At 57.3% G+C, this 23,863-nt stretch overlaps 10 protein-coding genes across 10 annotated transcripts; 8 read left to right on the top strand and 2 right to left on the bottom strand.

The window, feature by feature from the left end:
* Window positions 1–579: 579 nt before the first annotated feature.
* Window positions 580–2,655, top strand: TRAVEDRAFT_67874 (chaperonin-containing T-complex subunit CCT7). The gene is made up of 6 exons (XM_008034419.1): window positions 580–649; window positions 700–1,086; window positions 1,136–1,188; window positions 1,244–2,039; window positions 2,094–2,438; window positions 2,496–2,655. The coding sequence occupies exons 1-6, from the start codon at window positions 629–631 to the stop codon at window positions 2,574–2,576; spliced, it is 1,683 nt and encodes a 560-aa protein (XP_008032610.1). The 5' UTR covers window positions 580–628; the 3' UTR covers window positions 2,577–2,655.
* Window positions 2,656–2,971: 316 nt separating this feature from the next.
* Window positions 2,972–5,358, top strand: TRAVEDRAFT_41353 (MFS general substrate transporter; the record flags this gene model as incomplete). The annotated part of the gene is made up of 13 exons (XM_008033891.1): window positions 2,972–3,274; window positions 3,329–3,493; window positions 3,543–3,620; window positions 3,671–3,741; window positions 3,798–3,877; window positions 3,938–4,175; window positions 4,229–4,380; window positions 4,434–4,825; window positions 4,885–4,911; window positions 4,969–4,975; window positions 5,037–5,164; window positions 5,229–5,264; window positions 5,323–5,358. 13 exons carry the CDS (start codon window positions 2,972–2,974, stop codon window positions 5,356–5,358), a joined length of 1,713 nt encoding a protein of 570 aa, XP_008032082.1.
* A 5-nt stretch (window positions 5,359–5,363) lies between these two features.
* Window positions 5,364–7,794, bottom strand: TRAVEDRAFT_157716 (FAD/NAD-P-binding domain-containing protein). Its single transcript, XM_008034418.1, has 11 exons — window positions 7,737–7,794; window positions 7,617–7,680; window positions 7,446–7,531; window positions 7,269–7,386; window positions 7,135–7,217; window positions 6,836–7,068; window positions 6,718–6,772; window positions 6,609–6,662; window positions 6,430–6,545; window positions 6,242–6,371; window positions 5,364–6,176 (listed from the first exon to the last, which is right to left on the bottom strand). Exons 1-11 carry the CDS (start codon window positions 7,746–7,748, stop codon window positions 5,658–5,660), a joined length of 1,470 nt encoding a protein of 489 aa, XP_008032609.1. The 5' UTR covers window positions 7,749–7,794; the 3' UTR covers window positions 5,364–5,657.
* Window positions 7,795–8,762: 968 nt separating this feature from the next.
* On the bottom strand, window positions 8,763–10,177 carry TRAVEDRAFT_61766 (uncharacterized protein; the record flags this gene model as incomplete). The annotated part of the gene is made up of 4 exons (XM_008034256.1): window positions 8,763–9,159; window positions 9,214–9,422; window positions 9,717–9,909; window positions 9,980–10,177. 4 exons carry the CDS (start codon window positions 10,175–10,177, stop codon window positions 8,842–8,844), a joined length of 918 nt encoding a protein of 305 aa, XP_008032447.1. The 3' UTR covers window positions 8,763–8,841.
* A 125-nt stretch (window positions 10,178–10,302) lies between these two features.
* On the top strand, window positions 10,303–11,693 carry TRAVEDRAFT_111741 (uncharacterized protein; the record flags this gene model as incomplete). The annotated part of the gene is given in 7 exon segments (XM_008034417.1): window positions 10,303–10,554; window positions 10,574–10,638; window positions 10,696–10,898; window positions 10,953–11,123; window positions 11,173–11,306; window positions 11,355–11,499; window positions 11,563–11,693. The coding sequence occupies 7 exon segments, from the start codon at window positions 10,303–10,305 to the stop codon at window positions 11,691–11,693; spliced, it is 1,101 nt and encodes a 366-aa protein (XP_008032608.1).
* Window positions 11,694–12,494: 801 nt separating this feature from the next.
* Window positions 12,495–14,539, top strand: TRAVEDRAFT_25296 (WLM-domain-containing protein). Its single transcript, XM_008033599.1, has 4 exons — window positions 12,495–12,683; window positions 12,802–12,902; window positions 12,958–13,248; window positions 13,307–14,539. The coding sequence occupies exons 1-4, from the start codon at window positions 12,512–12,514 to the stop codon at window positions 14,207–14,209; spliced, it is 1,467 nt and encodes a 488-aa protein (XP_008031790.1). The 5' UTR covers window positions 12,495–12,511; the 3' UTR covers window positions 14,210–14,539.
* A 930-nt stretch (window positions 14,540–15,469) lies between these two features.
* On the top strand, window positions 15,470–16,895 carry TRAVEDRAFT_41348 (uncharacterized protein; the record flags this gene model as incomplete). The annotated part of the gene is made up of 2 exons (XM_008033890.1): window positions 15,470–16,607; window positions 16,672–16,895. 2 exons carry the CDS (start codon window positions 15,470–15,472, stop codon window positions 16,893–16,895), a joined length of 1,362 nt encoding a protein of 453 aa, XP_008032081.1.
* Window positions 16,896–17,888: 993 nt separating this feature from the next.
* TRAVEDRAFT_25295 (uncharacterized protein) lies at window positions 17,889–20,477 on the top strand. The gene is made up of 3 exons (XM_008033598.1): window positions 17,889–19,820; window positions 19,877–20,324; window positions 20,384–20,477. The coding sequence occupies exon 1, from the start codon at window positions 17,962–17,964 to the stop codon at window positions 19,747–19,749; it is 1,788 nt and encodes a 595-aa protein (XP_008031789.1). The 5' UTR covers window positions 17,889–17,961; the 3' UTR covers window positions 19,750–19,820; window positions 19,877–20,324; window positions 20,384–20,477.
* Window positions 20,478–20,673: 196 nt separating this feature from the next.
* On the top strand, window positions 20,674–21,198 carry TRAVEDRAFT_78728 (uncharacterized protein; the record flags this gene model as incomplete). Its single annotated transcript, XM_008034416.1, has 1 exon — window positions 20,674–21,198. A coding segment is annotated over one exon (525 nt), but the record flags the coding sequence as incomplete, so codon positions are not given.
* A 1,873-nt stretch (window positions 21,199–23,071) lies between these two features.
* TRAVEDRAFT_25294 (uncharacterized protein) lies at window positions 23,072–23,579 on the top strand. Its single transcript, XM_008033597.1, has one exon. The coding sequence runs from the start codon at window positions 23,148–23,150 to the stop codon at window positions 23,418–23,420; it is 273 nt and encodes a 90-aa protein (XP_008031788.1). The 5' UTR covers window positions 23,072–23,147; the 3' UTR covers window positions 23,421–23,579.
* Window positions 23,580–23,863: the final 284 nt, after the last annotated feature.

Genomic DNA, 23,863 nt, shown 5'->3' with positions numbered 1-23,863 from the left:
CGGCGAGGAGTCGCGCATTTCGTTGGGCCCGGAGGACGTACTGGACTCGCTTGATGCGCGGGGCACGTCTACAAACTCGGGCATCTCCACGTCAAGGTCAAGTTCGGACTCATCCGTTGTCTCTGGTGCTATAGACATCTTCGGCGCGTTGTAACGCGAGGACGACTCGTCGTCATCGCTGTCGGCGAAGAAGAGCGGTTTCTGTGTCGGTGAACGCGTCTGGGTCGCGTCTGGCGATGACTCAGCGGGTTGGGGGACAGGGTCTTCTGCGGGGACGGGTGCATCTGCCATCTCTTCGTCGTCTGAGCCAGCGAAGAAGGCCGGTGGTGTATTTTCGAGGGCCATTTCGAGGACCGGGGGGAGAAAGGTGGAGGAGAAAGGGGAGGAGGTGATCGGGCACGACGCGTCGAGGTCGCGCTAATTTGCAGCCACCGACGCGGCACCGACGCGTCGACATGCACAAATAGCCGTACATAGCGCCCGTCCACGTAAGTCAAGTCGTTCCCACGCTTGCGCGGGCGCGTGCAGTGGAAATCAATCGAAAGCGCCCTCTCTGCTTTGCCTGCTGCTCGTGAAGTCCTTGCTTCCTGCCCCTTCCTCTCTTTCTACCGCGTCTTCATCTCTCAAAATGCAGCGCGGACTTCCGATGGTATGTGTGGTATCTGCTACGGCGTAAACGCGTCGACTAACCGTCTACAGCAACCCACCGTGGTCCTCCTGAAGGAGGGCACGGACACTTCGCAAGGGAAGCCTCAGCTGCTCTCCAACATCTCGGCATGTCTTGCGATCGCAGAGACCCTTGCTAGCACGCTAGGTCCCCGTGGAATGGACAAGCTCATCGTAAACGAGCGTGGCGAGGCTCAGATCACAAACGATGGCGCGACTATCCTCAAGCTTTTGGACATCGTACACCCCGCCGCGCGTACGCTCGTGGACATCGCCCGCGCCCAGGACGCCGAAGTCGGAGATGGCACCACCAGTGTTGTGCTCCTCGCGGCACAGCTGCTGAAGGAGATCCGGGGTTACATCGAGGAGGGCGTCAGCCCGCACATCATCATGAAGGGCTTCAGGAAAGCTGCAGAACTCGTGAGTAACTTCTACGATCCATCTTCTACAACTCCTGACCTCTATTTAGGCTATAGAACACATCAAGTCTGTCCAAATTACAGTAGACCGGTCAGACCCCGAGTACGTCGCGTCTTGTCTGTCCGTATATGCGTAACGCGACTAACTTGAGTGGCAGACAATTCCGCTCCCTCCTCCTCAAGTGCGCGTCAACTTCGATGTCCTCGAAGTTGATCCACTCAGAAAAGCCTTTCTTCTCCAAGATGGTGGTCGATGCTGTCCAATGCTTAGACCAGGAGGATCTGAACGAGAAGCTCATTGGTGTGAAGAAGATCCCGGGTGGCGGCATGCAAGACTCCGTTCTGGTCCAGGGTGTCGCGTTCAAGAAGACCTTCACCTACGCCGGCGCGGAGCAGCAGCCGAAGTCTTTCACCAACCCCCTCATCGTCAGCTTGAACGTCGAGCTCGAACTGAAGGCAGAAAAGGACAACGCTGAGGTCCGTGTCGAGCACGTTGCGGACTACCAGGCCATCGTCGACGCGGAATGGGAGATCATATACCGTAAGCTCGAGGCCATCGAGAAGACCGGTGCAAAGGTCGTGCTGAGCAAGCTGCCGATCGGTGATCTTGCCACGCAGTGGTTCGCGGACCGCGACATCTTCTGTGCGGGTCGTGTCGCTGCGGACGACCTCCAACGCGTCGTCCAGGCCGTCGGTGGCTCTATCCAGTCGACGTGCTCAGACATCAAGCGCGAGTACCTCGGTACCTGCGGGTCGTTCGAGGAGAGGCAGATCGGTGGGGAGCGGTACAACCTGTTCAAGGAGTGCCCGAAGGCAAAGACGTGCACACTCATCCTTCGTGGCGGCGCCGAGCAGTTCATTGAGGAAGTCGAGCGGAGTCTGCACGACGCCATCATGGTGGTGAAGCGTGCCGTGAAAAACGGAGACATCGTCGCGGGCGGAGGCGCAATCGAGGTACATTATTTCCGATCTTCCCCTGGGATCTTGGCTCACCCCTGTGCCAAATAGCTGGACCTGTCTTCGCGCATCCGGAAGCACGCCTTGTCGATTCCGGGGAAACTTCAGCTGGTGATGATCGCGTTCGCGAAGGCGCTCGAAGTCATCCCCCGGCAAATTTGCGACAATGCGGGTCTGGACTCCACCGACGTCCTGAACAAGCTGCGCATGAAGCACGCCAACGGCGAGCAGTGGTTCGGCGTGGACGTGGACGGCGTGGAGGGCATCCGGAACAACCTGGAGGCGTTCGTCTGGGAGCCGAGTTTGGTGAAGGTTAACGCGATCAGCAGCGCGACGGAGGCCGCCTGCCTGATCCTGAGCGTCGACGAAACCGTCCGCTCGCCGCAAAACGAAGGGGTGAGTGCGCTGCCCGCGTTTTCCGGGAGCAACGCTAATGCGCGAGATTAAATTTAGCAAAACCCGGGGCCCAGGGCGCCGCCAGGCACGGCGCAGCGAGCACTCCGAGGGAGGGGACGCGGGATGCCAAGGCGGTGAGGGCAGAGAAAGTAGCAATTGCGAAAGTGTAGCGTATCGATATCATCCCCGGTTTAGTGCGAACTTACCGTTCACCCACCTATCGCCCAAGTTGCCGTAAGGAGCGCCCGTGACGGTCACGCTGTGGCGCGCAGGCGGGGACGCGCCGCAGCGGCAGGACGGCGTGACCAGGTTCGTACTTCTTGCTCCCGCGGGACGCGAATGTCGCCATTCCGTGATTGAACGCGCAATGGTCGAACCGTCTGCCCGATGGCCAATACACCCACCCAATGTCGCCGTGCTGATATCATCCAGGAACTCTCTACCGCTTCGGCAATGCTGACGCTGCTATAAAACCTCCTAGGCGAGAGAAGCATGGCCCAGCGTCCCACAGGCCCGCTCCTCGACCCGCGACAATGTCCACAGTACTCGCCAAGCCGTACTACTCCAAGGCCGTCTCCGAGGGCTCCGACACCGCCTCGACCAAGAGCGCCTTCAGCCCGACCGACAGCACCGTCGAGGTCCCGACGCTCGGCGCGCCCGTCTCCGAGCAAAAGGCCTCCTTCTGGCGCCAGCCCAAGCACAACCTCGACGCCATCGCGACCCAGCCTTCCGTCTTCGATGACCCTACGACGCTCGAGCAGTACCGTCCGCCCCCGCAATGGGAGAATACCCACCGTTTCGATCCGGCGGCGCGCTGGACTTGGCGGGAAGAATACGTGAGTTCGGTCGCTCTTTTGGGTGATCTGCACACGGCTCATAATATCCCGCAGCGCATCGTGCGGAGGATAGACTGGCTCATCATGCTCTGGGCTTGCGTCATGTTCTTCAGTTTGGACCTTGACCGGTCGAACATCTCGCAGGCGAACACCGATAACTTCCTGAAGGACCTCGGTTTGACGACCAACGACTTCAACCTCGGGAACACGCTTTTTAAGGTTCGCGAATCACCGAGCCGCCTAGGATCCCTCGCTCATTTCGTTTTAGTTGTGCTTCTTGATCGCGGAGCTGCCTTCGCAGCTCATCTCGAAGCGCGTGGGCCCCGATGTCTGGATTCCTAGTCAGGTCAGTAACCCGATATGAGCTGCGCGCGCACACGCTGACGCGCGGAGTAGATGGTGTTGTGGAGCTTCGTCTCTCTTGGCCAGTTCTGGCTCACCGGAAGGGGTTCCTTCCTGGCTACCAGGTGTGTGCTATGGTTGTTGACGTCATTGCCAAAGTTCTTACACCCTGGCCGTGTAGGTGTTTGCTCGGCTTCATGCAAGGAGGCTTCATTCCGGACGTCATCTTGTACCTGTCGTACTTCTACACCAAGAAAGAGCGTGAGTTCGCTTCTTCCCGTGGCTCTGACATAAATTCCAACTCAAACGCTGTCCTTTTAGTTCCGGTCCGCCTTGCTTGGTTCTGGGTGTCCAACTATATGGCCGAGATTGTGGGCGCGTTCATCGCCACGGGCCTTCTCAAGCTCCGAGGTGTCAACGGGAAGGCCGGATGGCGGTACCTCTTCCTGATCGAGGGTGGACTCACTCTCGGCATCGGGATTGCGTCCTTCTTCATGATGCCGCCCAGCCCTACCCAGACGAAGGCCTGGTTCCGTCCTAAGGGCTGGTTCACGGAGCGGTACGTGACGTTCTATTCTCTAGTCGTTGCGCGTGCTGACGATATCGACGCAGCGAGGAGACCATCATGGTCAACCGCGTATTGCGCGACGACCCCTCCAAGTCGAACATGCACAACCGGGAGGGTCTCTCCCTCCGGATGATCTGGAACATCCTGAAGGATTGGCGCATGTGGCCCATTTACGCGATGGGTATCATCTTCATGGGTATGCCGCAGTCTCCTTACATCTGTACCGCCGACGCTCATGTCTTGTTGCAGTTCCTGTCACCCCTCCGCAAACCTACCTCACGCTGTCGCTACGGAATCTTGGCTACACCACCACGCAGTCCAATCTGCTCAGCATCCCCTCCAAATTCCTCGGCATGATCCTCTTGCTCGTGTGGTGCTACTTCAGCGAAATCATCGACAGCCGCATCATCACCCTCGCCTCCGTACAGCTATACGCGCTACCACTCCTCATCGCCCTGTATACCTTCACCTCGCAAACATCTCCATGGGTGTACTTCGCCGTCGTCACCCTCATCGCCGGCTTCCCCTACGTGCATCCAGTACAGGTAGCATGGGCGTCGACCAATTCTGCCGGCGTCGGCACACGAACCGTGTCCGCGTCTATATACAACATGTTCGTCCAAGCGGGCGGAATCGTTTCGGTGAGTCGATGCGGCGACCGTAAGCGCGCTGTTCACCACTAACGCGTCACGACTCTCAGGCGAACGTCTATCGTGACGATGACAAGGTGAGCTCGAGCTTCTGTACGGCACGGACCTGATTGCTGACATGCCGTTCAATGCAGCCTCTTTGTAAGTCGCCTCGCCTTGCGCCACCGTTCCCATCGCTTCTCGTGCTGACCCCTTTCTGCAGACAAGCGTGGAAACCGCGCACTCATCGCCATTTGCGTACTGAACATGGTTCTCTACCTGGGCATCTACTTCTTCTACAAGGGAATCAACGCGCGGAGGGACAGGATATGGAACTCCTGGACGGCGAAGGTGAGTTCGAAATTAGTCTGACGTCGTCGACCACGCGCACGATCTAAATTTGCGACTTTCTCAGGAGCAACACGAGTATCTAGAGACCACAAAGGATAAGGTACGCTGCTTCTTCATTCGTCGAACATCATCGAGATAACTAACCATGACTTTCCCAGGGGAACGCGCGCATGAACTTCCGGTTCGCATACTGATCGAGCGCGATTATGATATCCATAGCATTGTAGACTGCAGTTTAACGACGATTAACACGATAACACTTTCGAGTAACTTGTGTAACACTATTAGACGACTAATCCAGGACGGCTCCCCCTACTTGCTGCCTCGCGTGACCGGCCGTAGACGACGTCTGTGAGATACTCGCCGCAAACGATCACACGCTGGCCAAGCATCTGACCAAGGGTGTCGTAAGATAGAGAGGGGCGCATGGAGAGATGGTAGGATAGATGACGGCGGGCGTGGGATAGGTTGTGTTGTGGCGTCGCAGCGCACGTCACTCCGCGTTGGCGTCAGCGCGGGGCGGCGTCTGAGCATTGCCAGCGGCCGCCGACGGGCATGCGTCGACAGTCGTCGAGCGCACGCGCACGATCTTGGAGAAGTCGAGGTCGCCCGGGCCCGGCGTCTTCGCGTCGACGCTCAGCGCGCGCTCGCGCAGGATGCCCCACTTTACCCACCAGTCGTCCGCCTGGTCCTCGCAGTCGTACCCGAAGATGACGGACATCTCCTCCCACTGCTTCGTCGCGTTCGAGTCGTCGCCCGCGAGCACGTTCTTCCCCTCGGCCGCCTTGGCCTTCATCGCCGCGTTGCGCACCTCCGCGGCGTCGCCCCCCAGGATCATCATGTACAGCACGCTGTACTCCTGCGCGCGGACGTGGTTGACGCGGGCCTGCCGGACGTCCTGGAAGGCGTACAGGAAGTTCACGATCTGTCGTTTCTCCTGCAGGTGCGAAAATAGCTTCGCGAGGACTGCGCCGTCCTCTATCGCCATTGCATTCGCTTGTATCGTGCTTGGCTGTGTCACGCCGGGAGCTCGTTTAGTGTCCGCAGCTATCGCCATCTATCAAGCCTGGGACTTACGGGGAACGGGTGTGCGGCTTCGCCGACGAGCACTAAGCGCGGCTCGTGCGATATCCATTCATCAAGGTCTTCGTGCTGTCGTACGGATAGGCGGACGGCAGGCTTCACGGTGGGGAGCACCCAGCGCAGTCTGTGACAAAGAGCTTCGTCAACGTAAGTCGAGAAAGGAGTGCCACACCGGTGCTCACGTTTGATGTTCAGGCTCAGCTAGCGAATTCACGTTCGATACGGCCGGGTCGCCGTAGTGCCCATCGGGACCATCGTCCGGCCCGTACCATTGACATGCGTAGTCCTTTCCACCGTGCTGCAGACATCGGACATCGATAAGTATCTTGGGCGCGCGAGGCGTGAGGACAATGGTGCTCACGATGGGATATGCTACGATCGCGAGCTCATCGCCCATGGAGCTAACTATTCCGTTCTGTGTGAAAATGATGAGCTCCCGGGAGACGTGATCGTGATGGCGAAGACCTCACCTCTTTGGAAAGGTGCGCACCATACTCCTCCAGAACGCTAGTAGGAAACTGAGAACTGAGAAGGAAGGTCGATGTCAGTACAAGGACCAAGTCGCGTGAGTCAACTTAGGAAACGTACTCGTATATCGCTTTCCCGACACGTGTGCCTTTTGCGCGGTCGCCAGCGACGACTTTCCGCGCCAAACCAAACTCTCCGTCTGCACCCACAATTACATCCGCAGACAGAGTTTCGCCGGTAGACAGCGTCACAGCTGGGCTGGTACGGCTGATCTCTGTGACTTCTGCGGCGAAGCGCACTTCGATTCCTGCTGCGATCGCAGCGTCATATAGTACTTCGTATACGGCTGCATGCTATCAACAGTTCATGCGTCAGTACCGTTCCTCCGAGTCGTAGATCGCGTAAGAGGATGGTCGTACCGTGGTGAGCAAGTACAGTCCGCGTGTCTCTTTCATAATGCCCTGGTCCCATACATGGGATCCAAGATATTCGCCAGTCTCATCTGCGGGCATAGTTAGCGCGTGCAAATCGACGTGCGGTGGAGCCGACCTACATCTCGTAAACAGCAACGTGTGGGTGACCAACGACTTCTCCAGAAGTTTGGCCCGCAGACCCCAGTGGAATAGTACCTTCGTGCAGTTTGGAGGCATACGAATGCCAGTGTCCGAAGCCTGCGGAAATCCCGAGCGTCAGAAACATATCGTACGAAAGCATATAATATTACACGCACCACGCTCGTCCTCGTCCCTCGCTCCAGGACCACCGCATGGTGGCCCACTCGTTTGAGAGCTATCGCACATGCTAGACCGGCCAAGCCTAGTAGGTTCGAGTGGTTAATATCGGTACATCGTCAGTGCGCTGAAACCGTCTGGACGGTGCCAGCCTGAGCCCGATCGCTCACCTCCTCCAATAATGATGAAGTTGATCGGGAGGACCGTCTGCAGCGGCGGGTTCGATCTTGAAGACTAGTCCGCATTAGTGAGCACCGCAGCCTGCAAAAGGGAACCCGCCATGCGCTCACTTCGGTGCTCATGCTCGGAATCGGCGGCGGGATGTACAGCAGTGGCAGATGTCAACCTGAAATGGCTGGCTGGCGCACGCAGCAGCACGCCCGGCAATATAAGATCAGCGCGCACGCCCCCGAGGGCCGTCTGGGAACCTGCGCCTATGGGCCTCGAGCCGCGAGCGTCCCGGGGGGCTGCAACAGCATGCGTTCCATTTCATCAGGACGCCCGCAACCGAGCGGGGCTATGCCTATGCGAGAACGCCGAGCCGTGCCGCGTTACGGACTCCCTTGTCTCGTCTCGGTATGTCTGGACCAGGCGGCGCATGGGCGAGGAGTGTGCATCTTTTCTCCGTTCCGCTGGCACCGCTCCGCGTGCTATAGGTTTATTGACCGAGGCCGGAAAGGCAGGTGGGGTCTGCGGGCCCTGTACCGCGGCCTGCCGAGGCGCGTTTTCCTCGCAATATCTGTGATAAACGCCAGCCTTGGCTATGTCGGTCATGATAGGACACCCACGAGTCACAGAACTTACGACACTGGGACTATATCGGGGAGGCCAACGGATGATGGTGGGCGAACCGCGGAGCGGAACGAGGCCTAACGGAGAACGGTGATATTGGCGTTAATTGACCCGTTGCTAAGCTTTGGCCACGTTTTCGGCTGTTCCCTCTCACAGGACGTCGGGTTTGCCGTCGCTACCGTGTCTTTGGATATTGTGCGCCCGTCTTGCGGGGACACAAACATTCCGCGATGGAGTACATGAACTCGTGTTTGATGAAGCGGATGGACCAAAAGGGTGGGCACCATGTTCCAGTTGAAGCAACATGGAATCACCGTGCTGGTGTCTAAGGGGTGGGTCTTAGGTGGGTCTGACAACGAGGCCGAAGAACATCGGAATGCACGCACCCCGCTCGGGGATCACTGAGCATATTCAAACTCATCCTTCTCTAGAAAGCCGCCAAAGGCGCACTTTGAGGAGCATCATACTCTCACTCAGATTCAAAGAAGCACAGAAGCATCCCCCAAATCATGCACCTGGCGCGTGCCGATCGCCATGTATCCTAGGGGAAACGGTGGGTGATTAAATTCCAGATGTGTAAAGTAAAGGTCCGTGAGATGAGGGCTAAGCAGAGGCGCTAGAGGCTTCGCCAGCCTCGCTTTGCTGACCCTGTTCCGTAATATCGGGGGTTCTCCGCCGGCGTTTCATCAGCGAGCGTCGCTTCGCAGCATTGACACGCTTCAGTCGGTCGTCGACGTCCAGGAACTTCACACCGACGTCGACGAAGCGCATAGTGGGGCGACCAGCACGCTCAACGACGTGCTCAGGCGCGGTCTCAGTGCTGATACCGCGAAGCTTCTTGAGCTTCGCAGCATCTCGCCTCGCATCGAGCTTTACGGCGTCCTCGGCGGCGCGCACCAGTGCGGTGGGCACTATGGGTGTCTAGAAATGCACGTCAGATACCAGTTCGATGCATAGGTATTTAGCAAGACGAACCTGTCCTTCCTTTACGGGCTCCCAGAACAACCGTTGGTAACGGTCACGCGCCAACGCCTTGGTACTCTCGGAGAGCGCGTCGGCCTCGACAGCATCTTCACCCAGTTCTTGTGCGCCGGAACGAAGATGTCTCGCCGACGATTCCTTGTCAGTGACGCCAAGAACATACTCCATGCCATGCAGGAAGCCGGTCTGGAGTTGCTTTTTCTGCAAGTGAGAGTCAGCAAATGCTCGTGACATACAATAGTTCAGCATGCTCACCTCCTGTGCAATTGAACAAATGCACACAACCATCCGTCAGCGGCCGTCCTTCATAAGTTCATCCGCGGCAGAACATACCTGCAACGCAAGTGCAGTCAGTAAAGAGGTCAAGAAGACAATAGATGCAACAGAGTCAGAAACAAATATGTAAGGTGTAACCATGTAGGTGTCTTAAAGACTAATCGATTTGGAAATCATCCCATGACGTCGCAACGTCGTGTGCTTGCAAAACGCGTAACTCACCTTTCGCCATTGCTCCTCGAGCCCCTTCAACCGCAGGATCGCGTCCACACGCGCGATGCTCAGTCCGTGCCGCTGCGCTAGGACGCGCACGTTGAACTTCTCCGGGTCGCGCATGTATTCATTCCAGATCGCCCCCCGGACAGTGTCCGAAATGGGAGTCGGCGGCTTGAAAGTCGGGTTCAGGGGGAACGGCTGCACACGGACGCGCCGCCCCGTCAGCAACGCACGCGCACCGCGCGACCAACGCAACGGACTCAACTACTTCGCCCCCGAGCCAGTTGTTAGGCCGGTGGGGTTCCTTGTACTTCACGCCCTCCGTGCGCAGCCAGAGCGCGTAGCTGGGACCCTCTTTGAACGGGTCGGCGCTGTCGGGACCCGCGGCGTAGTGCCGCCGCGGGGCGAGGGCAGAGATCCATGACCGGGTCGGTCGACGCGAAGCCTGGGCGAGATGGGCGAGCATTGCTGGACGTCGTCAGAAATTTTGAACGATTTCGTGCGTGGCGGGCGGCACGTGCGGTTCAGGGCAGGGCCCCGCCTTTGGCGCTTCGGCGTTGGACGCGCTCGCTCGACCTCGTTCGCGCCACCATGCTCCCTGACCCGCTCTTCGACGTCTTACGGGCCTATGCTACGCTGCAGTCTCCCAAAACAATAATGAGGATATCTGTGCCATTTGGAGTGCTTCACGGCTTTTTGCTAAACCACATCCTGCTCAATCCACACCTCCGAGAGTTCCCGCCGTCGAAGCGGTATCAGGTCTCCTTCTGGAAGTGGGCCATAGACTGGCTTGAGCAACTCGCGTCGGACGAGGCAAGGTATATCTTGACACTTGAACTCCTGGTGCCTGACCCTTCCAAAGGATGAAATCGACGAGCGCATCTATACGCACCATATCGACCTTATACAAGAGCTGTCAGCGTATGTGTAGGCTTTTATGCTCAACCGTACTACTAATTCCATGCCTACGATGCTGATTTGAAGACGAAGCTTGGGCGCAGATGCACCCCCTCCCTCATATATGACTTACCTCTGGCCCGCGGGAACTGCTCCCATCCGTCCTGTCTATTCGGGCTACGCCAGTGCAACCCTACTGGAGTCTCAGACAACCATCGAGGGCGGGACTACCGGCCTGAGAACATGGTCTGCAAGCCTGGTTCTTGCCCAGTACCTTTTGTCTAATACAGGTGTGCACTGGAGCAGTACCGCCGTTTCTTTCAAGTGCTAACACGCGTACTCAGAGCTCATCCGAGGGAGGAATACGCTCGAGCTTGGATGCGGAGCTGGTCTTCTCGGGATCGTGGCCGCGTCCGTACAACTTGCGGGCAGTACCGATTGGCCCTCTTTGTGGCTTACCGACGTCAATGAAATTGTCTTGCAACGCTGCGAGCACAATTTAAAGCTGCAATGCAGTAAGTGTACCTGGTATATCGCCTTCCAGGTGAATGAACACAGAGGTAGATCAGTCGCACGAGCATCCCAACCTGCATATACGCACCCTCGACTGGTCCGACGCGGCTGATACAAAACGGTGTTCGTCGGTGCATGCTGTATTCGATGAAGCACAGCCGGAGATCATTTTGGGCGCAGACGTGGTAGGTGACCGCCTCTCTGGTGGTGTGCTTGGCATTGACTTTGCATAGGGCTACGATCCCTCCATCATACCGCCACTTCTTGATATTCTGGTACTGGCCCTATCTTCTCCTAGCAATGGTTATAAACGAGAGGCCTATATCGCCATCACCCAGCGCAACGAAGACACCCTCGCGGGCTTCATCCGTCAAGCTGGTGAGCCAGTCAGCGCCGTCTGCCCCGGGCGTTTCTGACACACTCGCTGTTTGCTCGCTGTAGAGGAACGCCTCTCAGTAGAAATCGTCGCTTCCATGCTTGCGGCCGACAACATCTTCACAGCCGCCGCGGAGCTTGGCCACGCTGCATCGGCGCACACGGTGAAGATATTTAGGCTACAATCAAAATCTTGACATATGTCCTCGAACCTCCGTGCTGCCAGACACCTGAGACAGCCCAGGATAGCGATTGCCCAGACCCAAACGTGGCTTTCATCTCGTCGGGCTCCCGCGCTTTCGACGGGTCCGAGCTGCAGCTGCACGCTGCGCATACAGACCCTGCCGACTCCACAGCGGCCTCGTCTCCCTTATCATCCCCACCTTGCTAAGTAATCCCCGCCCTCGGTACACGCGGCGACGGCGTGGTCGCTCCATAGCCTTCGCTGGAGCCGTCCGCCGTCGCACTAGATGGTGCAGGATGAAGGGAGTTTGCGTACGACCGGAGATGCAGTCAGACTCAGAGTGCCGATGTCAGGCCAGAACGATATCCATGAAACATGGTATATGTTCAAGCGTTCGTGTTCGCCGCTGTGTATACAGGGTCGGTGGTCGTTTATCGAAAGTATGCTTGATTTGCGCCCGCGAGCAAGTTCCGCGAGCATTCCTAGTAGACTCCCGAGCACTCGCGGAGCGACAGGACGCATGGCAGTAATGCCCGATGGCCCGAGGCCGCCCCGTACGGGTCTGCGCGAGTGACGGCAGCCCGGCGACCTCGAGGTGGGTGGGTGTGGCAGTGGAGGAGCGTGTTGAGCGGGACGCGACGGGGCGCGTTCCAGCCCTTTCCGGGCGCACGTGGGCCGACGCGTTTGTGGCTGAACTCGGCAGGCTCAGCTCAGCAGTGCCCGTACGCTCTCCCGCTTTCCTCGACACACGCCGCAATATATATACCTGCTTCCTCGTCGTTCGTCGACCCACAACATCTGCTACCTATACTGCATCGCTGCTGCTTGCACATGCCCGACGTCTTCGTCAAGTCCTTCTCGCACCTGAAGGATCGCCCGCATGCAGACAAAGCACTTCCCCTCCTCCAGAGGATCGCATCCCTCGTCAAGCCCATCATGCGCAAGCATAGCTGGGTCTTGCCTGTTCTCTCGGAGTTCTTCCCTGCGGATGACAATCTGCTCGGTGAGTAACCATGCAGTTGAGCGGGGAGCCGCGTACTGACAGGGGTACCACTGCAGGTCTAAGTGAGTGTGTTCGCCCCCCCCCCCTTGTGCCGACGTTCAAGCTAACGCCACTGCAGACATAAACCACGGCCAGAAGATATTAGTGCGCCTGCGTCCAGCACACGCACCAGACACGTTCTATGATGAAGAGGATATCCTACATACCATGCTTCACGAAGTCCGTCTTTGTTAACTGTACATGTTTAGACGTTGTGCTGATTCCGCTACTTCAGCTTACGCATAACGTCCACGGCCCACACGACGAGAAGTTTTACAAGTACCTCTCCGGCCTGGAAGAGGAGCTGGAGGCCCTCCGCAAGTCCGGTTACTCTGGGGAGGGCTTCCATTCCGCCGGCACCCGCCTCGGTGCCAACGTCTCGCATGACCTCCCGCCACATATCGCCAAGCAGAAGGCCCTAGAGGCGGCCGAGAAACGGCGGCAGATCAGCGCCATCCTCGGCGGAGGCGGTCGTATTGGAGGTGTGGCTCGTACCAACAAATCGCCTAGAGAGCTCGCTGCAGAGGTGCGTTGTTTGTGCGCACGTTCGTTGCTGTGCGCGGTGTATTCATGTTCTTGGACAGGCTGCGGAACGCAGAGCGCGCGACGAGAAGACATGTGCTTCGGGCGCGGTCGCGCAAGCTGAGGCCGCCAAGGCTGAACAGGAGTCCGTGCAGGACGATGTCATCGACCTGACAGGAGACGACTCGGACTCATCTCCGGAGCCCGAGATCATCATCATCGACGACGAACCCGCCTCAACACGGCCGAGTGTAGGCACGAGTGCGAGCGGGTACTCGTCATCGTCTTCCACCTCCGTCTCCGGAACCTCCTCGGGTAGTCGCACGCCTGCGTCGTGGAGCGGCCTTCGTCCCGGGAGTGCGTTCGAGTCATCATCCTCCTCCCTCTCGACCCTCTCCGGCCACTCTGCGGCGACATCCACCCCCGGAACCCCCGGCACACCCTCCTCGCACCCACCCCTCGTACGACCCACAGTCCGTCGTGTCGAGCGCGGTGCAGGGCCGGGAACACCGACCCTCCCGAAACCGCGCTCCCGCTCGCGCGTCGCGACACACGCGCACACGCTCCTACACTCACCCGCGACGCCCCCTCCAACACGCACAAACTCCATCGCGAACCCGCACCACCACCACCCTCCGCATGCGGACGCGCCCGCAGTGGTGCCCCCACTAGAGAAGGCGTGGGCGTGCCCGCGGTGCACGCTGATCAACGACGCGCTCGCGCTGCAGTGCTCCGCATGTCTGCTGCTGCGCCCCGGGCTCGCCGACGGGGCAACTGCGTTGGACGCGGCGCTCGCAGCGGTGAGCGGTGCGGGGGAGGGCGCGGCTGCGGCGGTACGGGTGGGGAAGGACGCGGTGGATGATAGGGGGACGGGCGCGTGGACGTGCCATGTGTGTGGCGAGGGCGGGATGCCGCATGATTTCTGGACGTGTAGGTACTGCGGGAGCGTGAAGGTGCGCTCTTGAGTGCTACGTCGCCTCTTGTGCACTGTTACAGACCGGGAGCGGTGACTGGGGCTGCTTGTGCCGCGCCGGCCTTTTCTTCTTGATTTGGTGTGTGCCGCCCTGGTTATCGCATGTAGATCATTGCTTGCTGGACCCACATTGTTTGGGACGGACTTAGGATGACCAAGCCCTACTCATATCTCTTGTATTATTCGGACCCTCTGGGTGGTTCTGTGCTTCTATCTGTACGTTGCTGTAGTTGAGTATTGGCGTATCTGGATGTAGACGGTTCGAATACCTGACCTCTGTATACACATGCTATTGTCGCTATTTCATGGTATTGACTGAATATGGCCTTGCGGACATGTTGTTGCATGTGCAGTACAGGAAGACGACGTGGATTTCAATTGCAAGTACTTGTCACGCTTTTTATTTTGAGCGAGGGGCGGCGCTTGCCGAAGCGTTCAGTATCACGCGCGAGCCCGTCCTTCTCCTTTTGCCTCCGTACCACCACACTACCTCAATCCAGCACACCAGACGAATCGTCAATGTCCCTGACAGTCTAACCCACACTGTTGGGTGACCAACGTCCGTATGTACGTTCGCAGCCAACGGCTGCGTAACCCTACCGGCGAGCAGATTTTTCGCCGCTGACTGGGTGTCTCCAGTAGCCACCTTCTTCCGTTCGATCACTCCTGAGCTCGCTGAACACACCATCAACCTCAGTTTTCTGTTTCGATTGACCGTCCTTGAGGATGCAGTCAGACTAAATCCTCACGCGTACGTCTAGTCGGAACCAGCACCTTCCAGATCTACCCAGGTTTATCTCCCCGACGCCCTGCAGCTCACTTTCCTCATTACGCAGCGGCTCTAAATTTCAGGATGTCTGACGCGTTTTCAGAAGGAGTTGCCAGCGGCGTTATAGCGGCGCCACGTCGATACTAACACTTCTGGTAACATAGACCTGTCAGATGGGCTAGCAAGATGTCGATGCGCTAAGTTTCAGGTAGTGGGATTGAGGTATTTGTCCTTGAGCATCTCAAAGACCTCACTGATTAGGTCTGATATTTCCTCTAGTGCCGCATATGCTGTTTGGTCTGGGGCATGTCACTCCGAACTGAGTTATGGCGGCAGGTTCACCTGATAACTTTGGCAGGAGGCCAACTATGTACGACGTGCTTCATCCGAAACCCTATCACGGATATCTACAGCCATTAGTCTTAACGTCACCCCCAAGAGTCAAAGGATGATCCCACCAAGCCTTGCGGGTCCCACCCCTCTATGAAGCGAATCATCCATCTTCGCTTTCTCCCACTTCTCCCCACTCTAGCAACAGCTATCCTCGTCAATCGCACGATAGACGACAAATACGGTGACAGCGTCACTGGCGTTGTCCCCACCTATGCGCCCGACAGCTATTGGACGGACGGATCTCTGTGCTATACCTGCAATGTCTATCCTTCCGGCGGTCCAAAGAACGGAGGAGGGGCGCAGGCCGACGTCTCGCAGATGTTCAATGGGACCTGGCACGACTCCACATACCATGCGGTCGGCCCCATCCAGACCATCACGATGAGCTTTGTCGGACAGGCCGTATATGTCTTCCACCTGATCGCCAACGAGCTCAAGTGGACCACGACGGTGACCAACCTCTCGTTCATCATCGACGGCGAAGAGGTCGGCCACTTTGACCACAACCCGGATCCGGCTGCTCCCCAGTTCTTGTACCGCGTCCCCGTCTACGTCAACTCGAGCCTATCGCATGCCAACCACACTCTTACGATCCGTCCGAGGGGCGCGCCGGATATGTCTCTGATTTTGTTTGACTATGTTGCCTATACTGCCGACGAGCCGGCAAGCCCTGCACCTCTCGACGGTGCCTCCTCCAGCCCTGCCAGCCCATTCATCCCAACCCCCTCGGCATCCATGCAGTTGCCCGGGCCTCTCCCGAGTACGTCCGGGACTCCAGCGCCCAGGCTCAAATCCCACGTAAAGTTCATCGGAGGGCTCGCGGGAGGCTTAGCATTACTCGGCGTGATACTAGCCACGCTCGCGCTGGCTTACCTTCGGAGGAAATGTAGTCCACGGACGCGAGACGCTACGCGGCAGGCCGATACCTCGCTGACGGCTCATGGCGCGGCCGACACCCGGTTCTCTGGAACCAGGAGGGCTTCAACCCTTCCTGGTTTCTCCGATGTGGACTCAACCCTACCTCCGCCTTACCGCAGCCGGAGGACCACATGCGACTCCGCAGACCTGTCGTGCGCTGCGACGTGGCCAGATTCCCGTTTTGCGCGTTCCCTCTCTGACACTCCGAAGGGAGGTCCCTTGTCCTCGACAGAGAGACATGCGGCTCGCGTGCGGCTCTTCGAGAAGCTGACCGCAGCGCCCGGATCGGAGAGGCGCCAAGTAACCACTGGTACGCCGCCCTGTTCTGTTCCCCGTGAGCATGGGGACCTTGTTCGCTGACCGGTGCCATATAGACCGCCAAGTTCCGGACCGCCCGCGCGTTGAACAGGATCGTGGAGACGCGCCGCCCGGGAGCACGTCGAGCCCACCTGTGCGAGGTCTTGTTGCAAATCTCCATGCGGAAGCAGCGTGGCGCCGCATGCTCGATGCCGAGCTGACCATGCATGGCTTCTCAGTCGAGCAGGCACCGCCATACTATCAGGGCGGGCCCGGGGCAGATACCATTCCGTGGTCCTAGATGCGGCAGCGTCTCCAGACTGTGAGTGTTAATCTGCGGCATCAGGACAACCTGCCACCGCTCACGTCATGATCTACCTCGCTGTCAGCCATGTGTGATGCTGTAGTATACTCTACTTGTAGTGTTCATGCAGCATATGTAGCGTTCTAGCAAGAGCGGCTCTTAGTGGAGACGGTATCCCGGCGGTTCCACTCCACCCAGTTCGACTCAAACTCGAACCAGCGGGGAGATTTGTGACAGATTCTTGAGCCCTGTAACGTACGAATTATCCTGGAAAAGAGAGAGGGATATAAATCCGGCTAGTGCAGACAAGGGTTGAAAGGATGTCGTTACTCACTTGGGACCAGGGTCGGGCGCGTCAGTGCATGATGCATGAGGGCAAGGAGGCGACAGGCGCTAAACGTACCGTTGACCGTCTTCCGCTCCTCCATCATCTCTCCCGGGCAAACATATTCATCTGCATGCTCAAAGCTTCCATTAGCCCCATTTATTCGTGGAACATCTCGGTCCACCGGGGGACACACGGTGACGATGAGATGACGATAGCTTGATCACGTCAAAACGTCGTAACTGCGGGGTATCTCATCTAGTACGTCTACCGCGTGCTTGTGATCAAGCTCTCCTGCTGCACTGTAGCTGCCATTTGGCTGCCATTGACGCGTAGTTTCAGCACTTACAAACGGCAGGCGACCAGGAGCACGCATCAGTGTCGAGGTCCGTGTACGAGCAGTGCCACACACGAGGTCAGTATACGAGCAGTGCAAACCACCTATTTTCATATTGAAGCACTGCCATCAGAGTGCTTCCTATCACTGCGATCACGGAGCGCACAAGCGTGTGCCTAGGTCGTGGGCAGGACGCGCGCTGATGCGAGTTCATCACCAGCTGTGTACGGCAGCCCGAGACATACTTTGACACAACCTAATCACGGGGGAGGTTCCCCGGCACGGTGGGGATCGTCAGGCATGCTCATTGTGCAACTCTCCTCTGCATCTGACCTTCGTCTCTCGTTCATCCTCCTACCTTTCTGCGGGCTCGCAGCCACCGCAGCTCTGTTCGTTACGGGATGCTTGGACGTCTGTCTGGCCTGGTGCGCCGAACGTGTCTCATCCTCTTGGCGGTCAGCGCAGTCGGCCGCTCACTGTCGGTGAACCGCACAATCGACGACGAGAAGGGCGATTCTGTCACCGGCGAAGTCCCCGTTTACACCCCCGACGGCTCTTGGAGCCAGGGCTCGACTTGCAGCGGCTGCTTCATCCAACTCGACCCCTCCCAGACGTTCGACGGGACATGGCACGACTCCACGCACACACCCGGCGACGCGGAACCGCGGGTCATCACCGCTCACTTCACGGGCACGGCCGTGTACGTGTTCAATGCGATCGCGAACACGGTCCCGTTCACGACCACGCTCACGAACCTCACCTTCACGCTCGATGGTGACCCGGTCGGTCAGTTCGTGCATACTCCGTCGGACAGTACCGACTTCCAGTACAACGTCCTGGTGTTCGCGCGAACCGGCCTATCGAACATCACTCACACGATCGTGATCGAGGCGACTGGAGACACAAACTCTTCTCTGGTCCTTTTCGATTACATCGTGTACACCTTCGAAGAAGACGTGAGCGACCCCACTATCACTGTGACTGCCAGTGCACCCACGCACTCGTCATCTGCTCCTATTCCCCCTCCCATTACTCCGCCGACAGTCTCATCCTCTACGCCTACTATCTCGGCCTCTGCAAATGCTGGCACTTCGAGTGGTCCAACCTCGGGCTCAACCTCGGGCTCAACTGTCTTGTCGTCGACGCCCTCTAGCTCGAGTGCACAAACGTCCGCGTCCTCCGACCCGGGTTCCGCAATTGACGCTTCGTCGCAGAAGGGGTCCACCGTATCGACCGGTGCCGTCGTTGGGGGCGTAGTCGGAGGGGTGATCGTGCTCGTAGTTGGGGGTGTGTTGGCGTTTTGCTTCTTCCGTAAGCACCGCCAGGCTGGCTTGCCTTACACTCGCGCTCAGCGCGATCTCGACCTGGCGGAGACCAGTGCTATCGAACGGAGCGCGACATTGGGAGGGCCTACTCTCTACGGAGCCACTGCCCAGAGCGGATCCACTGCCCAAGGCGGGTTCGTCTCCCCATTCGTGGACCCCACTCCCTCGCCGGCGTCATCTCCGTTCGTGGATCCTGCCCGACCGTCGCTCTCGGACTCCTTTGCTCCTCATCCACCACCTTCACATTGGGCAGCGTTCTCTGCTCCAGGTTCATCCACAGGCACGTCTAACTACCCTATCACCAGCCCAACATCCGGTCAGAGCGGTTCGACCACATCTTTCTCCAACCCGACGTCCGCTTACAGCAGCTCGCCCACGCCTTTCTCTACCTCGACCGCTACTCCTAGTGGCTCGCTTGCAGGCATACTGGTGTCTGAAGGATCTGTACCCTCGAACGTTCGTGGCGCGCGTCCGCTGCCTCAGCCATCGACGTCGGATTCAGGGTCCTCTAGTGGCTATTCCCCTACAACGCACTCCGCGGCATCGCTATCTCAGGCCGGCCTATTAGCGACGTCAGCGCAGCGCTCAGACCCGCGTTCTGCACGTCCTGGCATCTTGACACGACGATCCCTGCGTCTTGCTGGACAGCCGATCCCGGTCGACGTAAAACCGCCACTCCCCGATAGTGCAGCGGAACCTTCATCCCCCACACGAACAGAACTGGATGCGGTGTCAGAGGTGACCGGGACGTCAACACTACGAGCGCAGGTTGCGGCGCTGCAGGAGGAGGTCGAGAGGCTTCGAGGGCAGCAGGAATGGCAGCATCTATTTGAAGAGGCGCCTCCACAATATCACGAGGCATAACGCCGGGATGGGAGTCGTGGCGCGAACTACGCTTGCTCGACCTCGACCGCTCCTTCATGACGACCTTCATCGTGAGTAATGACTGTCGCGTACAAATGCCATGCAGCTAATCATACATGATTCGTAGCTCAGCGGACACAGTGCCACATTAGAGCAGATCACCGTTTCTCGCAAGAGGTGCTTAGATTCTGCAAGGTCATCCACAGGCATCACACGAGTACCTATTCTGTATCTACGGGTATAGACGAACAGATTGATGTGGACTAGTTTGCGGGCGTCGAAGCCTTTCATATACTTAGTCGCTAACGACGCTGTGTCGCTGGGCGCTGTCGGGCGCTTAGCATGTGCAACTTCTTTCTTTACTACTACCATCATCGGTGACCCACTATATACCACAACCTCTCCTTTCAGGCATGCTCGGGCAGGTTACATGTATATTACTAACATATGACATGGTATAACTATCACAAAGACGTCGATGCAAGAGCGGCCCGCCCGAAGGTATGTCGCTTCAATGGCTGTCTTTGTACAAAGCCCTTGTGGCAGATTCGAATATGGTTCAATGACATGGTTTGGTACGTGCTGCTAGTGCTAGAACTCATTTTGCATGCCCTCACGAACGTTCTTCAGCTCAGTCAAACCCTATCTGCGCGGCGGCCATCTCGATGATGTCGTGTGAGGTAACACTACCGCCCAAGTCATCGAACAGGATGATTGCGTTCGGCACATCTCGGCGATGCTTCCACAGCTCTTCTGGCATCTGTGAACTGCCAATACCACGTTGCTATGCATGGACCTGTGGAGACCCGAGCATACTGAGCCTAAACTCGTTGAGTCTATCCTGCTTCATCTCGACTCCCCACCATTCACCCAAATATGCGCAAAGTACCAATCCTCCACCGACATGTCTCTCCTCTCTTGGCTCTACTGTTCCTCGTATCATTACCTATGGCAGCTGCTCGTCTGGTCAACCGGACCATAGACGACGAGTATGGTGATAGCGTCACGGGCGTGAAACCCGTATACGGGCCTAGCTCCGACCCAACTGGCAACTGGATACAAGGCCTGACCTGCGTACATTGTACAATGCTCCCCGAGAAGGTCATCGACATCTCACAGACCTTCAACGGAACCTGGCACGACTCTACGTACCACCCCGGAAACCCCGACCACACCATCAACGCCCCCTTTTCGGGCACGGCGGTCTACGTGTACTTCATCGTTCCCAACTTCGTCCAGTACACGACGACCCTCGTGAACCTCAGCTTCACGATCGACAACGTCTTTCACAACCAGTACCAGCACATCCCCGACAATAGTACCACCACCATCTCTTACAACACCCTCGTTTTCCATACGACAAACTTAGTCAACACCGATCACAACATCGAAGTACGCGCCAGCGGGTCCAACGCGTCCATCCTCCTATTCGACAACATGCTCTATACTGTCGACGAAGCCGATGCGGTTTCTTCGTCGCCTCCTGGGTCCACGCCCACGACCTCGCTACCTCCTTCAAGCGTTCCCTCAACGGGCGGCTCTAGCCCAGCGCCAGACTCCCGTTCGTCTCCGCCCATCGGTGCGATCGCAGGCGGCGTGGCAGGCGGCGTGACCGTGTTCTCCGCGGTGCTAGTATGGTACTGCTGTCGTCGCAAACGGCGCCGTGGCGTTTTCATACCACGACGGCTCACAAACTGGGCGAGGGCATCCCCAACAACCCTCCCCACGTCCATGGCAGATGCGTATGACCCTCCGAGGGCGCGCCCGCATATGGTGAGTATCTGCGCTATAAACAGTGGTGTACATATATTCACATAGCCTCGCACAGCCAACATTGCTCGATGACAGTCGCGGTCGTGCGCGGCAGTCTATGACACTCTCGAACTCCGACACACTTCTTCCCGATCCCCCACAATACTTCATCGCTGATAGCAAGCGGATCGATTCGGTCAAGTCCGAACCTGCAGAGGTCAGCCCCCGGGACTCCCTTCCAAGCTCGAGCACATACACGGGCTCTTCGCGCACGGGAGGCACGAGCGAGCTCCGGGCTCAGGTTACGCTCCTTCAAGAGGAACTAGAACGTCTGCGCCTCGAGCGGGAGATGGATGCAATGTTCCTAGTGCCTCCGCCGCGTTACGAGGAATGAAGAGGAGCTATGGGGCGGTGGCTTTTTGCGAGGATATTTTGAAGACGGTGGATTTGTCATGACATGTAGTGAGTACCCTTGTATTCCGAACAAAATGAAACCTCATCGTTTTGCTGTCAACTCCAGGCAATAGTATATCAGCCGAGTATATGACATGCATCAAATATCGAAGATCGACGCCATAGCATCGCTTGTGGTGCTCAAACTGTGCAAGGCCCTGTACGCATATTATCTTTTCCAAGCATCGCGGAGAAGTGAGTGGGGTTATATCAGTGGCCGAAGTTGCGAGTTTCAGGCAGCCCGAAGATTTGAAGCTGATTGTACCTCATCATGACATCGCGAGCTCTGCGTATTTGGGATCTTGATCTCGAAGCATACCGCGCATGGTGCAGACACAATAATCTCACACTCTAAATTTTCCTCTCAGAATTTGTCACGCCTACTACCATGGCTGGCATTCATCGACCGTCTTAGACAACCTCACGAGAATATGTTCAACCAGGTAAGCCCTACCAATGCGGAGGTCCTCTGAAAAATGAGTTTACAAACGCCACTGCTGCTGATATCATAGGGTATGATCGCGTTCAGTGCATCTTGGGCGGCTCGGTGTATCCATTTGCAACATCGACTGCGAACTGTCAAGCAGTGTGGATGCCATACCACACCAGCGCCGCAACGTGAGCCAAGATATTTACTTAATCTCCACCGGCGCGAGTCTACTCTCTTCGTCTCGGCTACCCCACTTTCACCTCAGTATGCGCAGGGTACACATCACCACTTACCAGCATACCTTAATAGCAGACGCGGGTGAGCGGGAGCTCAGTCGGGCGATAGAACGACTGAATTAGACTCTGTACCTAATAGCAGACGCGGGTGAGCGGGAGCTGTAAGTACAGAGTGAGTGGGCTGTATGAGTATCGTAGCATAGAGCATGAACATACCTCAGTCGGGCGATAGAACGACTGAGGAAAGAGAGACGTAGCACGGCCGTACGTAGGAGGTGGTGCGGAGTTTGAAGTGATAAGTAAGTAATGTAAGTACTCGAATGAAAGTCCGATAGGCACATATACGACAGGTGCTATGCGTACTAAGTAGACTCAACGTCACCGTATTTCAACACTCCCCCTCAACGAATACGGTCTGATGAGGGGCGAAGCCCGAGGCGCAGTGCGAGTTGTTGAACTTCTGTGTCTACGGCTGTGCCGGACCGGGAGTGGCAGTGATAGTGGCTGTGCGTCTACCATACGCCAGCATGGACTTTCCTACTTACCATATACGTACATTCTTTTGTTCTGTACTTACTTGGCATCCTGCCATCCCTCCACATGATTCTGGTACGTTCTACGATGTTCCGGACTATTCTAGACAGCGTCCGGATTACTCGCATTACTCAGCCATGGACTATCTGACCTTATGTCGATTATGCTCCCTTACTCAGCGTTACTCATCGCTCAGTCAGCGTCCTCTGGACGTCACATGCTCTCTTCTTATACGCTTACTCATCGTCCTCCCCAGTAGTATATAAGGAGGACTCTGCAGGCCTCTGCTCTTCAGTCGTTCTCTCACAGACTGAAGAGTAAGTCCCACACTACCTATGCTTCCTTACATGTTTACTTACTAGTACTTGTAGCCTCTCTTTGTGCGGCTTACAGGTACAGTACTATGCAATCATAGTCGTTCTCTCACAGACTGAAGACCTCTCTTTGTGCGGCTTACAGCCTTCCAGGTTCAGAGTTCATCAGGTTATGAGCCCTGCGCTCTAACCGGTTGCTATCTCTTGTCGACACCTTTGCGCGCGCCCCTCCTTCGTCGACCGCTGGTTTGTGCACCTCCCTCCTCCATCTTCCTAACCTCTTGACTGTGCCCGCCGACACTGCTACCAGGGGACATTTCTGCGCTCGTGACGCAGCCCTGAGTGCTTTACCTAGTACTACCTAGTCAGCTCGTACGTCGCTACACAGGCCTTTT

This window comes from Trametes versicolor (assembly GCF_000271585.1).
Source record: "Trametes versicolor FP-101664 SS1 unplaced genomic scaffold TRAVEscaffold_1, whole genome shotgun sequence".
In the NCBI taxonomy this organism is placed as follows: Eukaryota; Fungi; Basidiomycota; class Agaricomycetes; order Polyporales; family Polyporaceae; genus Trametes; species Trametes versicolor.
This window is presented reverse-complemented; position numbering and strand designations above follow the sequence as displayed.

Excerpts from the sequence above, each read along its gene's own strand:
- TRAVEDRAFT_67874 (XM_008034419.1), top strand. The coding sequence starts at position 629 with ATGCAGCGCGGACTTCCGATG. Across the intron at positions 650-699 it reads TGCAGCGCGGACTTCCGATG|CAACCCACCGTGGTCCTCCT; the intron begins GTATGTGTGGTA and ends AACCGTCTACAG. Across the intron at positions 2,040-2,093 it reads CGGGCGGAGGCGCAATCGAG|CTGGACCTGTCTTCGCGCAT; the intron begins GTACATTATTTC and ends TGTGCCAAATAG.
- TRAVEDRAFT_157716 (XM_008034418.1), bottom strand. Across the intron at positions 7,069-7,134 it reads GACTGTACTTGCTCACCACG|CATGCAGCCGTATACGAAGT; the intron begins GTACGACCATCC and ends AACTGTTGATAG. Across the intron at positions 6,546-6,608 it reads CGATCGTAGCATATCCCATC|CACGGTGGAAAGGACTACGC; the intron begins GTGAGCACCATT and ends CGATGTCTGCAG.
- TRAVEDRAFT_25296 (XM_008033599.1), top strand. The coding sequence starts at position 12,512 with ATGCCCGACGTCTTCGTCAAGTCCTTCTCGCACCTGAAGGATCGCCCG. Across the intron at positions 12,684-12,801 it reads TGCGGATGACAATCTGCTCG|ACATAAACCACGGCCAGAAG; the intron begins GTGAGTAACCAT and ends ACGCCACTGCAG. Across the intron at positions 13,249-13,306 it reads CTAGAGAGCTCGCTGCAGAG|GCTGCGGAACGCAGAGCGCG; the intron begins GTGCGTTGTTTG and ends GTTCTTGGACAG.
- TRAVEDRAFT_25295 (XM_008033598.1), top strand. The coding sequence starts at position 17,962 with ATGCTTGGACGTCTGTCTGGCCTGGTGCGCCGAACGTGTCTCATCCTC.
- TRAVEDRAFT_25294 (XM_008033597.1), top strand. The coding sequence starts at position 23,148 with ATGGACTTTCCTACTTACCATATACGTACATTCTTTTGTTCTGTACTT.